This window comes from Lolium rigidum, chromosome 7 (assembly GCF_022539505.1).
Source record: "Lolium rigidum isolate FL_2022 chromosome 7, APGP_CSIRO_Lrig_0.1, whole genome shotgun sequence".
NCBI lineage: Eukaryota > Viridiplantae > Streptophyta > Magnoliopsida > Poales > Poaceae > Lolium > Lolium rigidum.
Genome location: NC_061514.1, coordinates 188221388 through 188235023, shown reverse-complemented (window position 1 = coordinate 188235023; position 13636 = coordinate 188221388). Strand labels below are relative to the sequence as shown.

The 13636-nt window shown below is 42.5% G+C and overlaps 1 protein-coding gene across 1 annotated transcript; it reads right to left on the bottom strand.

The window, feature by feature from the left end:
* Window positions 1-10686: 10686 nt before the first annotated feature.
* LOC124675291 (uncharacterized oxidoreductase At1g06690, chloroplastic-like) lies at window positions 10687-13636 on the bottom strand. Its single transcript, XM_047211356.1, has 10 exons — window positions 13390-13636; window positions 12805-12896; window positions 12645-12682; window positions 12394-12555; window positions 12290-12312; window positions 12100-12171; window positions 11835-12002; window positions 11551-11633; window positions 11378-11440; window positions 10687-11120 (listed from the first exon to the last, which is right to left on the bottom strand). Exons 1-10 carry the CDS (start codon window positions 13619-13621, stop codon window positions 10935-10937), a joined length of 1119 nt encoding a protein of 372 aa, XP_047067312.1. The 5' UTR covers window positions 13622-13636; the 3' UTR covers window positions 10687-10934.

Below are 13636 nucleotides of genomic sequence, written 5' to 3'. Positions count from 1 at the left end.
TCGGACAAATATTGGAGATTTATTTAGATTCGGGTATAAACAATGTTGGCGCTCGGAACAGGTTGCTAAGAGCGTGTCTAACACACCCCTTTCAAACCCGTATAATAACCGCTGAAATAAGGGGTTGGGCGCTACCCGACCGTCTAGCAGACCCCGTAAAATAGGCTCCCGCGTCGATTTTTTACAGTTTTACGGGGCGGCTCTTCGCCCCTTACTTGTACGGGGCGGGAGACTGAATACAGGGCCAACCCCTCATCCCATTTCACTAGGACGCACGGACATTTCAGAGTTCCCAACCGTTTTCCCCGCGCCGCCGCCATAGCCACCCGTGCGCCGCCGCTGAAAACAGAATATTCCGTAGGATTCTGTTTTACGGGGTGGGGATACGGGGTCTGCTAGCTCGGACGAGTTTTCGGCCAACGAAAAGTGAATACAGGGCCCTCTACTCGTGTTTTAAGGGGTAGAAAAATAAAGGATCTGGTAGACATGCTCTAAGCGGATGGATGTGTGGAATGGGATGTGCTTGTTATGTGGGAAACCAGAGAATTACAACCACATCTTCTTTAGTTGCCCGTTGGCAAGATTTATGTGAGCGGGAGCTAGGGAGCTCCTACACTGTAAGTGGAACCTGGCTGGACTTAGAACTTTTTAGCTATCTCACATGGTCATACCGTACGCTAGTTTCATTTACCTTTGCGGCTCAATGTTGGATGCTTTGGAACATCATAAAAAAAACTAACTATGAAAGGCATTTTGATTAACAAACCGGCTGACGCTCTTTTTAAATGACTATATGTATGCAGCAATGGCCGTTATTGGTGAGACCGAAGGATAGAGCGCTTCTAGATGCGGCGGTGGGGAAGATCAGATGGCTCCACACCTCTATCGCGACTTTGAGGAGGAGGGCTGCCACCAGCCTCTGTGTGTTCCGGTGTTGTGTGTGTGGTGGTAATGCTTTTGATTTAGTTGCGGCTAGTGGTGTGTGTTTTGGGTTCGGGTTCGATCCAGGAGTTGTATGAGACTTGATGAGCGTGGTTGTTAGTTTCGATGGTTGTAGACTCTGCCATGTGTGGCTTTATTAATTTAAAGTTGGGCGTATGCCTTAAGTTTAAATAATTTTTACGCTTGTTATGTGAATCAAAGATCCTTTGCAATTGTTGCGAGCAAAATACTTCCCCTCAGTAGATATGTTGAATGCTGAACCGAAGAAAGGACCATCTTATACTTGCCAAAGTATTTAGGCTGGGATCCAAACTTTTAAAAGAGGTTATATTTAGCGTATGGGTGATGGAAGTGATATAAATATTTGGAACGGCCCTTGAATTTCAAGCAGTCCATCCAGAAAGATTATTACTCCTAGGGGAAACGCGGTGTACACTAGAGTTTTTGGAGCTGATTGATCTGATCACAAGAACTTGGGACGGGCCCATTCTTCGATCTATGTTTTTTTACAGTGGTTATAGCTAACACCTTGCATGCCCGAATTTAAAGACTCGATGAAGAGGACAAGATATATAGTCCTCGCAAAGGCTGCCATTGCAACTGCAACATGGCACCAAACACGGGCGCCATCCTTTTGTTCTACTTGAAGCATAAATCTCTCCAAAAGAGAGGTCCCATTGCTTGCTGAGGTGTCATCATCGTCCACGCCAACGCCCTACGTCTTGATCTAGGTAATTTACAACCATTGTTGGGTGAGTGACGTGTTGGTTTCCCTGTTCTTAATTCTTGTGGCATGGTCAAGAAACTCCAAGGTAGACATTTTATTTTTATTCCTGCAGCTAGGTGTATTTACCCCGCTCCTTTGCCTAACAACCTATTCTCTATCGACGAAGGACACATGCATTATGATGTGCATGTAGAGCAAGACCAACCCCATGACCAAGATCTAGAAGACGATGATGATGTGGAAGAACAAGGGGGAGGACTTGAGTAGGCGCAGCCACAAAACCCCTATGCCACATATGAAGATCTCTACACGCTCTGAGGTACCATTGACAACTTCTACAACTCCATCAACCTCCGTGATAGCACCCAAGACAGGACGTCAAGTTTTGACCATTGGTCCAAACAATGAAACTATCCACAACCACAATGAAGCACAAGATAGGATTGCAAAAGCTTGAGGATGTCTCCCCAAGTCATAAGTGCCGTAAATTTTATTTGTGTAATAATGAGGTTGTACTGCAGCTCTTTGTGAGCTTTGAAACACTCGTGTCGGACAAGTGTCAACCCTCTGCTTTTTATTTGCTTTGCTTTTTAGTTTTTTTTTTGTTTGAAGTTTTTATAGCCTAGCTTTGCCACTGATTTTCTATTCTTTATATCCCGATCTGCAAAACAACAAAAATATTTTTCCTTTTATCCTTTTTCTCAAAGTGGTTCCATTTGCCTCTTAATGCTTTTAGTATTTGCAAAGAGAGTGCTATAATATGAGTTTTGAAGAAACAAGTTCATACGGAAGAGAGGAACATGAATTTGCGAGTGAAAGGTATGTATTAGAACTCTCTCTTCTGAATTTTTAAATGACATGCTAGTTAGTTGTAATTGTTGAGTTGTTATACTAATGGGAGTAAGTCTTGATAGTTAGAGTAAAGCTTTTATGTGTTTGTATAATTACTTAAGTAAGAGTTCACTCTAGTTCTTATAAGTTAAACAACATTTCTTTCTTCCTCCACTTGCTTTACTTGCTGTAGCACTACTTATTTTGCAAGATGCTTTAGTTGTTTAGAGGTTTGCAAATCTTTTTTTGCCCAGTAATAATAAATTTAATACCCAGAAATAATCATGAAAAAAGTCATGAAAGGTTTGGGTGATGTTTAATTGTCCTTAATTGGAGTTTATCTACACAGTAATCAACTCCATAGATTTAATCATAGACTTGATAGCACTCTTAGAATGATTTGTTCGTAGGAATGAATGCTTAGCGGTAATTGATGGCGCGTGAGACACACGTCCGTTGGGAACCCCAAGAGGAAGGTGTGATGCGTACAGCAGCAAGTTTTTCCTCAGTAAGAAACCAAGGTTATCGAACCAGTAGGAGTCAAGGAACACATGAAGGTTGTTGGTGGCGGAGTGTAGTGCGGCGCAACACCAGGGATTCCGGCGCCAACGTGGAACCCGCACAACACAATCAAAGTACTTTGCCCCAACGTAACAGTGAGGTTGTCAATCTCACCGGCTTGCTGTAAACAAAGGATTAGATGTATAGTGTGGATGATGATGTTTGTTTGCGAAGAACGAGTAAAGAACAATTGCGATAGATTGTATTTCAGATGTAAAGAATGGACCGGGGTCCACGAGTTCACTAGTGGTGTCTCTCCGATAAGAAATAGCATGTTGGGTGAACAAATTACAGTTGGGCAATTGACAAATAAAGAAGGCATAACAATGCACATACATATATCATGATGAGTAGTATGAGATTTAATCAGGGCATTACGACAAAGTACATAGACCGCTATCCAGCATGCATCTATGCCTAAAAAGTCCACCTTCAGGTTATCATCCGAACCCCTTCCAGTATTAAGTTGCAAACAACGAGACAATTTCATTAAGTATGGTGCGTAATGTAATCAACACAAATATCCTTAGACAAAGCATCGATGTTTTATCCCTAGTGGCAACAAGCACATCCACAACCTTAGAACTTTACGTCACTCTGTCCCGGATTCAATGGAGGCATGAACCCACTATCGAGCATAAATACTCCCTCTTGGAGTCACAAGTATCAACTTGGCCGAGCCTCTAGTAGCAACGGAGAGCATGCAAGAACATAAACAACATATATGATAGATTGATAATCAACTTGACATAGTATTCAATATTCATCGGATCCCAACAAACACAAAATGTAGCATTACAAATAGATGATCTTGATCATGATAGGCAGCTCACAAGATCTAACATGATAGCACAATGAGGAGAAGACAACCATCTAGCTACTGCTATGGACCCATAGTCCGAGGGGTGAACTACTCACACATCGATCCGGAGGCGATCATGGTGATGAAGAGACCTCCGGGAGATGATTCCCCTCTCCGGCAGGGTGCCGGAGGCGATCTCCTGAATCCCCCGAGATGGGATTGGCGGCGGCGTCTCTGTAAGGTTTTCCGTATCGTGGCTCTCGGTACTGGGGTTTTCGCGACGAAGGCTTTAAGTAGGCGGAAGGGTGGAGTCGGGGGCGTCACGAGGGCCCCACACGCTAGGGCGGCGCGGGGCCCCCTTAGGCCGCGCGGCCCTAGTGTGGCGGCGCCTCGTCGCCCCACTTCGTAATCCTTTCGGTCTTCTGGAAGCTTCGTGGAAAAAATAAGACCCTGGGCGTTGATTTCGTCCAATTCCGAGAATATTTCCTTTGTAGGATTTCTGAAACCAAAAACAGCAGAAAACGACAGAATCGGCTCTTCGGCATCTCGTCAATAGGTTAGTGCCGGAAAATGCATAATAATGACATATAATGTGTATAAACATGTGAGTATCATCATAAAAGTAGCATGGAACATAAGAAATTATAGATACGTTTGAGACGTACCAGTAATTGAGATGCATGCCAAAGTTAAACTCGTCAATTAAAGTATGATATAGTTTTATGTGTGTCTGCAAAATTGTCGCACTCCATGGTGGCTAACAACTCCTTTTCCTTACAAATGATCTTTCATGGAGGAAACTCCTGGATTTTGGCTATTGAGTTGATAAGCACTTGTAGAAGTAATGATATAGTGGGTAAACTTTGGCATCTCATGGGTCCACGTTATAAGAGAAGTTGGAATAATCGGTGACTTTGAGAAATCAATATGCTATGAGTACCCTTTCTACTCTGCACAGTCTGATTAAACTAACTAAGCTTTGGCATCATTTCGTTACTAAAGAGCAGAAATTCTAGAAAGACAAAGATTGAGAAGAAGTGTTTGAAAAGCCTGATTTAATGATGTGGGTGTTGAGACACACTATTTCTATGATTATTTTGACATGATCCTTCGCTCTTATATGTTAACAATGATTTTTTTATTTTTTTAGAAAACTAAGAGTTAACTAGAGGAATTAGAATGAATCTTGTTTGACTAGTTATCCTTACTTATAAAATCTTTACTATGTTTGTCTTGGACTAATAAATCTTGTATGATATCTTGTCATTACTCTATCAATGTTGAAGCTTTCAGGAAGAAGAAGTGGTGCGACTACTAATTGTAAGTGAAATTGCTTTCTTGCTGTTTCAGTCTAAACACTGGACTCCTTATGATTTTTGATTTTTTTACTCGAGAATGATCAAGGTTTAAGCTCGGGGATGTTGATGGATGTAAAAAACAACCATCTATATCCATGTTTAAATCTGATATTAGCCAAGTAATTGATGAAATATCTCTCTTAACTTGCCACTAATCCCTAATTATTGCAAAGATGTGTATTTCTCCTTGTGCGGATATGGAAATTTTCTGGACATAATCAAGGGAAATTAATGAAGACTTCCAAGTTGCCAAAACTCCCAAGTCAAAGAGACCACAAAGAGAAGCATCAGAGAGTTTGGCGAGCATTGGTACGGCCGCAACCCGCTCGTACGACGTGCATGTACCATGTGCCACCATCTTCCCCATGTCAAACGGAACAATTTTCATGAAGGGGCCTATATATAATGGGGATTAGAGCCGCCAGAAGAGAGGGAGCAAACAGAAGAAACACCACACATAGATTAGAAGCCACCCCGAGAACCATTTCACCAATCACATCTAAGGAGAGGGGAATCGCTGCTCCATCACCATCTTCATCACCATATCCATCTTCCCCCTCTCCTTAGCCATAGATTCTACATGTACCCTTGATCTTATCACAATTGGTGGCATTGTAAGACTATTTCATATTGATCTTAAGAATTCTTTTATAATGTTTATGATTGTTGATCTTATCATGTGTGAGTCCTCACGGGATGAAGGTTGGGGCCTACCCTGGAAACATCATGTGCATCTAATTCTACATGGTTGTTGTACACAATTTTCATTTTAAGATTTGTATGATTGTATCTGTATCTACTACCACAATCTAGGACTTGTCAGGCACCCAAGACCTTGATGATTGATAAAGGTAATGATGTGAGATTATTGATAATCTGTTGCTTCTAGCGAAACCCAGTGAAAGTAGGGAGAGTACGGTGGTAGTTTGAGATCCATTAGGGAATAACGATGACGCCATTAATCTTAATGCTTTGGTCCATGGATCACTTAATAATCCTTCATAACCAGCTCAACTGGAGTGACTAGATTGGGAAATAGTCTGTGGATAACCAGCTCGATTGGAGTCTATAGTAAATAAGGAGGCATCGCTCCCAAGAATCTACTCTGAATTGAATTAAGTACAATCATGCTTATTATTGTATTTTATCTCATAACATGTATGCACTGTTGTATGTAAATCCTTAGCCTTGGCCTATGTCCATCCGTTGATTCACAAACCCCGAGTAAACTCGAAGGTCCGGTGAGACGAATATTCTACAAGTTAACAAGACCTTGCTTAAGTAAATCACCACATCAGTTGCTTTCTAAGGATCAATATAAACCTAGATCTTCTAGAAAAAAATAACTATACTACGTATGGTATTCTAGATCGAAGGTATCAATTAGCAAATTAGTTCTTGCCACGTGGGAAATGAAGAATCAATATTGTTCTAGTCAGATGGGTGGAATGCTGACTGCTTTGATAGTTCTTACCCTAGGTTTATCTAATTTATCAAAGACAAGCTTTGTTCTGATAAAAAGGAAACTCCGGCGTCAACTCCATGGAATGACTCCAGTGGATCTGGAAAAGTAAATGCATGTCAAAACACAAGTTCTTTGTTGGCTTATTCTTCGTGCTAGAATCAACACAAGGGACTCTTGTGTCTCACCTCTTTTTTGAGTGCATCTTCAATACAAGAATCTGGTCTTACTTACAAATATCCCGAGGGTTGGGCCGGGATCTGGCCTTGAGATGCTGCAACGAGCAAATAAACTATTCACAAGTCCTTGTTTTGTTGAAATAGTAATTCTGATTTGTTGGAATATATGAAAACATCGGAATCAAAATATTTTCAAAGGGATACAGTCTTCCTTCCGAGCTTGGAAATCTGGTTTTGCTCAAGATACCACCGCTTAGGGTGAAGAAATGTGCACCTGGCAATTTTTCATCATGGATTGACAACCTCTTCTAATTGTAGGGCAGTTTTCTTTTCTTTGTAAATAGCTTTTATGAATCTTTTGAAGTTTTCATAAAGCTTTTTGGAGGCTCTCCTACAATAGGAAGTTTAAAAAAAATCAAATGGCCAAATTTCCATTATGTGTTGCAGGTGTACATAATATGGCGTTGGAGAACACACAATGGTTTTGTTGTTGTTGTTGTTGTTGTTGAGAGAAACGTACAGTGTAGTCACGGTGACGCGTATGCTGAAACACACATGGCACTTACGAAATAACGTAATTTTTGGCGATGGTAAGTGTTCGATTGTGCAATCGTCTGTCTTCCTCCAATCTTATTTAGCGTCCATAAATGATACTAGAGAAATTGAAGAAGTTGTCGATTTCAAAGGGAAGAAACCTCTGTACTGCCCGATTGATACTAGCAGTGATAAAAAGAACACCTCTTCTGTCACCTGGACTCTTCCAGCCCATGGTTGGTATAAGCTAAATTTTGATGCGGGTTTTTCAGAAGACATAAACACAGGCTCATGGGGGGCAATCCTAAGGGACGAAGTTGGCAAAATTTTGCTGGCAGCTTGGGGTCGTATTGATCATTGTCCATCTGCGGAGGTAGCGGAAGCTGTGGCTGGTATTCAGAGTATTAAAGCCATCTTGCCTGTTTGTGACAGACCTGTGCATATAGAGAATGATTGTGCTGCAGTTATCGGTGCTCTAAAAGCTCAGATGCCAGACAAGTCTGCTATATCTGGCTTGATTCGTGATATGAAGGACCTTCTTAGTTTGTTACCAGGTTTTGTAACCGTTAAGGTAGATCGTGCAAACAATTCAGTTGCTCACGAATTAGCTAAACTAGGGCGTTCTGTAAATGAGCCTGTGTTCTCTACTTCAGCCCCACCGTGTGTGGTTGGTCTGATCAATAGAGATTGTAACTCTGTGTGTGGTTCTATTTAATATAATCTGAAATTTCAAAAAAAATACGATAATGCGGAAAATAATTATATGAGACCTAGTTCATAAATTCATCTTCATGAATCAACTTCAACAATTGACACGGGTTATAAAAACAAAAAAATGATTTAATTGCTTATTTTTAGATCTAAACTATTATATATACCGCGTGTTATTTGCTGGAGTTGATCTACAGGGACAAATTTATACTACGTAGAAACCGGTTTTCATAAAATTTATTTCCCCATATGCACGTTGCAGAGTCCAAGTGGCCGCACATTCATTGGGCCTTGCAACTTAATTGCGGATCAGACATCTGCGTGAGCGAAGGCCTAGGCGGTTTTGGTGTCATCCAGTGTGGCTGCACAGCTTTTCGTGGATGGATGGAAACACACGTGCGTCACCGCCTACTCTGCGCGTATCGACGGCACACGTTGATTTTTGTGCTCATCGCAGCCTCAACAAGAGAGAGCTTGGCTTTGACTGTTGCCAACGCACGATTTCCGTACCCACGAAGAATTTCTTACCTCAAACAATGCAAATCTTTGCTGGCATGACGATGTGTTTTTGTGTTGAAAAAGCTGGCACGATTTTGGAATAAACTTCAAGATTGATTTACACGAGTTCATTAGAGAAGTCATAGTACTCCACATGCAATATCGCATTAACATTTACATGTGAAATGACATGTCAGTAAGACACATGTTACTAATCTACAGTGTTATCTTGAGAAGTGTGATATTATGGTAACATTAGGGTGTGTAAACCTAAGGAGTTGGAGGGCTTGGGGGTCCTCAACACCAAACTCATGAACATTGACTTAATGGTGAACTCGATTTGGAAACTCTACTAGGGCGCGGAGGGTATGTGAGAAGACCTCATCAGGGCTAATACCTGTGGGGCAAAGATCTATATGCGGGCGAGGTCCCTACCCATGGCTCTTACTTTTGGAACGCTATACAAAAGGTTAAATGGCATTTCAAACTTGGGGCCAAACATAAGGTTCATAGTGGGAGGAGAACCTATTTCTGGATGGAGTGGTGGTCGGGAACAGGCCCACTCCGTGCTAGATTCCCCGGACTGTTCAGTTGCTGCGAAACGCCATTCATTATGGTCTTTGGGGCTAGGGTAGCGGAGGGAGGGAGAGCCAGGGAGTGACGTATGCGGTTCCGACACCAGTTTAGCTTGGTGCAAGCTATGGAGTGGGATAATCTCTGCAGGGAAGTACATGCACTTCCCAGCGAGCTGGCTGACGACGATGTGTCATGGGCATTAGAGTCCTCTGGCGTTTCTTCCACCAGCTCAATATACGCCCCCTGTCGCAAGAGGAGGTGATTATGTCATTTAGGGAGGTATGACATACCTGAGTTCCACCTAAGATAAAGGTATTTCTCGGGAAACTTATCTGTGGTCGGCTGCCCTCCGTGGAGCAGCTGTTCAAGAGACAGGGGCCTTCAACGGCCTCTGTTCCTTGTGCGGTGCCTAGGAGGACTGCAACCATATCTTCTTCACTTGTCCCACCGCTAGACTGATGTGGCCTAGGGTGAGGGATCTTCTCTCGTGCGACTGGAACCCAGGGGCCGGGGAGTTCATCGTGCCCGCTCAGGGTTGGGCAAACCCACTCCGTAGGCTAGTGTGGTATACCTTTGCGGCCCAATGTTGGACCATTTGGAACACGCGAAATAAGCTAGCTATAGAGGGAAAGATGATTGGTAATCTTGTTCATGTCTTCTATCAAATGTCAATACATATGCAGTGCTGGAGGGTTCTGGTCAGACGGAAGGACGGGGAGCTTCTGGACTTGCTGGTGGGTGACGTCAGGAGACTGTACACGCGGACGCGGTCAGAGCACATGTGATGGCGGAGCTTCGACATCTATCTATCTATCTATCTATTTAGTCAAGGTGCCATGTGTGCGAGTCTGGCCCTCTCAGTATGTGTCGTATGGGATATGTTTGAGTTTGAAACTATGTGCTTGTGTGGGTGACAAATGATGTACTCGATACACTATTGATGCCATGTGAGACTTTATATATACAGCCGGGCCATGAGGCCTTCTGTTTTTTAAAATGTTATGGTAACATAGCGAGTTACCACCTTACTTTTTTTTTCATTTATTAGCATGCTATGTTACCAAAATGTCTTGATGTGTGATGTTACCAGCTATGTTACTAACACTATATATGAGCGTAATGTACTCCATCTTTTTCTGATTTAGTCTACATCCTACAAAAAAATTCAGATGAACTAGTACTACAAAGTAATGATATCCAATAGAACAGTAGGGCTGCTTCGTTTTCTATATCGTTGCTGATTACAATGCTAACATATAGACTACTTAGAATAAATTTTAAACCTAAAATGTAGAGAATTTCAAAACAGTAGGGCTGCTTTGTTTTCTATGTCGTTGTTGATTACAATGCTAAAATATAGATTACTTAGAACAAATTTTAAACCTAAAATGTAGAGAATTTCAGAACAGATGGAGTAGCTAGTAACGCAATGGCACATATATATTTATGTGACATGACATGTCATTAGATCGAAGTTATACTTTTGAAACGATGGAGGTTATACCTTTTGGTAAACTAAAATCGCACCTCTCTTAACTTAATTAGGCATATAGGAAAATCTCAGTTGACGAGCTTGTTTCCTACAGGATCGACGAGCGTGGATATGTACATATACTTTGATTCCTTGCTAAAAACGTCTTACTTTTTTTTACATGTCGACCTCATTTCTCACAAAATTACAACTCCTATGTCAAGATGACTGTATTTTTGTATCACGAGGGTTTCCCTACTAACAAACTAGCTGCAGATTTTTTTACAGCTTCTCGACCGGGAACCCCATGACGGGCTTGACCTCGCGCGCCAGGGACCGTAGCTCTTCCACCTCCTGATCCGTCAGGCTCCACCCGAGTGCGCCGGCAAACTCACTTGCCTGCTCTGCATTCTTCGCCCCCGGGATCGGCACCACGTTGCCCTGGCAAATCAGCCAGTTCAGAACCACCTGAAAGAACAAACCACAGGAACAACAACATTTTTTGCTCAGTCATCACATCAGCTGTTAAACTTCAGAAAATGTTTTTAGTTCATGCGTGCGTTAGGACGATTGCATCTGGATAACCTACAAGATGCCTAGTTGGGCAGCTTCACAAGAATCAGCTGACACATATCGATATTATTTCATCTCAGGTGGATTGGCACAATTAGACTTGGTATTTGAGGAGAAATATTGTATAATTAAGCATGTAAAGAATACAGCACCTGAGTTGAGGTCTTGTCATAGCTTCCTCCAATTTCCTTAATCTTGTTAATAAGTGGCTGGAGCTGTGTTATGTCATGAGAAGATCTTCAGTGAGCATAGTAGCATCAGAAATGAAAGGAGTAGTTTAAGACTAAGATGCAGCAAACTTATAATAATTGTTCCACTTTGCAACCTTGGACAGGAAGTCAGAAGTGTATATCCGTCCACGAGGTCCAGTTGGAGGATTAGCTGGTGTGTATTTTCCTGTCAAAGCACCTGAAAAAAAAAATAGATTGAAAAGACTTGCATTGTGTTTCACATTTGTATGCTTATAGCTTGTACATATAGAACACAGACCAGGATTTTGATAAACTATATAAGTAATCACGCAATTGCGAAAGTCCTAAAGCTAGCTGAGCTGACCGCTAATTTTAGTCAAACAACAAAGGTAACGGGAAAACAAAAGACTAAGTATACCTTGGGCTATTGGGGAATATGCAATCAAAGTAATACCAAGCTCATCACACGTTGCCTTCACCCCATTTTCCTCAGGGTTCCTGTAAATCAGACTGTAATTTACTTGGTTTGAAGCAAGTGGAACTCCCCTGTCCTTGAGGCGCTTGTAAGCATCACGCAGACGTTTCTCTGGTAATGGATGTGATTCAGCTTAGTTTTACGAAAAATACAATCAACTAACATAACATGTTCCATCAAAAGAGAAATAGAATTGGATTTTACAAACCGCTGTAGTTTGAGACTCCAACGGATTTTACGAGACCTTGCTCATAAGCATCAGCAAGGCCGTCAAGGTAACCTGGATCATGTAAGGACCAAGAAAAATGAGTTTACTGCACTGCAGTCGGTTTAAGAAATTGAACTTCCATAAAAGCATATTTAATATTGATGATAGGTATAAATCTTTTGATGGATACCTTCGTTTCCCCATATCCCTGGCCTGAAAGGACATCAAAAGAATAGTTTCAGCAACCTAAAAAGACTTGTAAATAACATTAAAGTTGTATGATGGTGATCTAACCAATGGAGTTGGTATGACTCGACGGAGGAGACTCCAAGGCGGGAAAGTGAGCTCTTGAGTGCAGAGAGAACACTTCCCCGGCCTAACCTCCATGGAAGAGCTGCAAACTTTGTTGCAATGGCCACCTCAACCACTTCTTTTTGTTGCCTTTCCTTGATAAACCTGATGGAAATAAGGAGGAACTTGTAACAGGCGTAATGGAGACTTAATTATCAAAATATGGGAATGGTGTATAATGATGCATGACGTACCTTCCTAGCAAGCTTTCTGAATTTATCGCCCCTGATACCTAAGTGACATCAAAATCAAAAAGTTATCAAGATTGCCCTGAAATGGTGTTGACAATGATCAATAAAGCATGAACCTTTTTTCGCCAAAAATCAATACAGCCAGAACTATATCGATCCTTACCCCTGCACCATATACTTCTGCAGTGTCAAAGAAGGTTATTCCACTATCGATGCTCGCATCGAATGCTCCCTTAGCTGCCTTGAGTTTCCTATCTGCAAAATTCAGAGAGTGCTCGTTCATGTTAGCTGTGAAATGAGTGGCACGTAGCAGTTATTAGATATCAATGTGCATATACAACTCAAGAACAATGCGAAACTGACTCACAATGCAGATTTAAACAGATGATTTTTACATGATTTAAACAGATGTTTTTGTTTTTTCTTCAGTTTGCTGGATACTGTTCTTGGTGACAAGTGACACAAAGTTTTTACAAGCAATGCACCAAGCACCTCACATGCATATGCATGGGAAGTATGACCGCAATTTCAGCCCCCTCAATGCCAACAATAAGCATACAGCAGGGGAATGCAACAACCAGCGTGCCGCGACTACAGAATCGACCTTAATTGAAGAGGTGTCTGAATCAGTTCACCCAAAGAAGATGGGCCAGTTGTTGAACTGTAGGTGGATCGACAAGAAGAAAAGAGCACGGGATTCGATTGAGAAGGAAGGTTATCTATCTTGATACCGCGCGGTGGCACGTACCGTCCCACTGGAAGTCGTTCCAGTACGTGGTGTCGCCCCAGGACCAGGCCCCGATGCCGAGCTTGGTGACCGCCACGCCGGACCCGCCCAGCACGGTCTTGCTGCCGTCCTCCACCGCGGCGCCATCGGACGCCACCGCGCGGGGCGGCAGGAACGCCGCGGCGCGCCGCCGCGGGCCGAGGAGCGGGAGGCAGCCGCAGCAGCCCGCGCCGCCGGCGACCTGCAGGGCCATGACTGGCGGAAGGGA

Excerpts from the sequence above, each read along its gene's own strand:
- LOC124675291 (XM_047211356.1), bottom strand. The coding sequence starts at position 13,621 with ATGGCCCTGCAGGTCGCCGGCGGCGCGGGCTGCTGCGGCTGCCTCCCG. Across the intron at positions 12,556-12,644 it reads TCAGAAAGCTTGCTAGGAAG|GTTTATCAAGGAAAGGCAAC; the intron begins GTACGTCATGCA and ends TATTTCCATCAG. Across the intron at positions 11,441-11,550 it reads CTTCTGACTTCCTGTCCAAG|CTCCAGCCACTTATTAACAA; the intron begins GTTGCAAAGTGG and ends GACATAACACAG.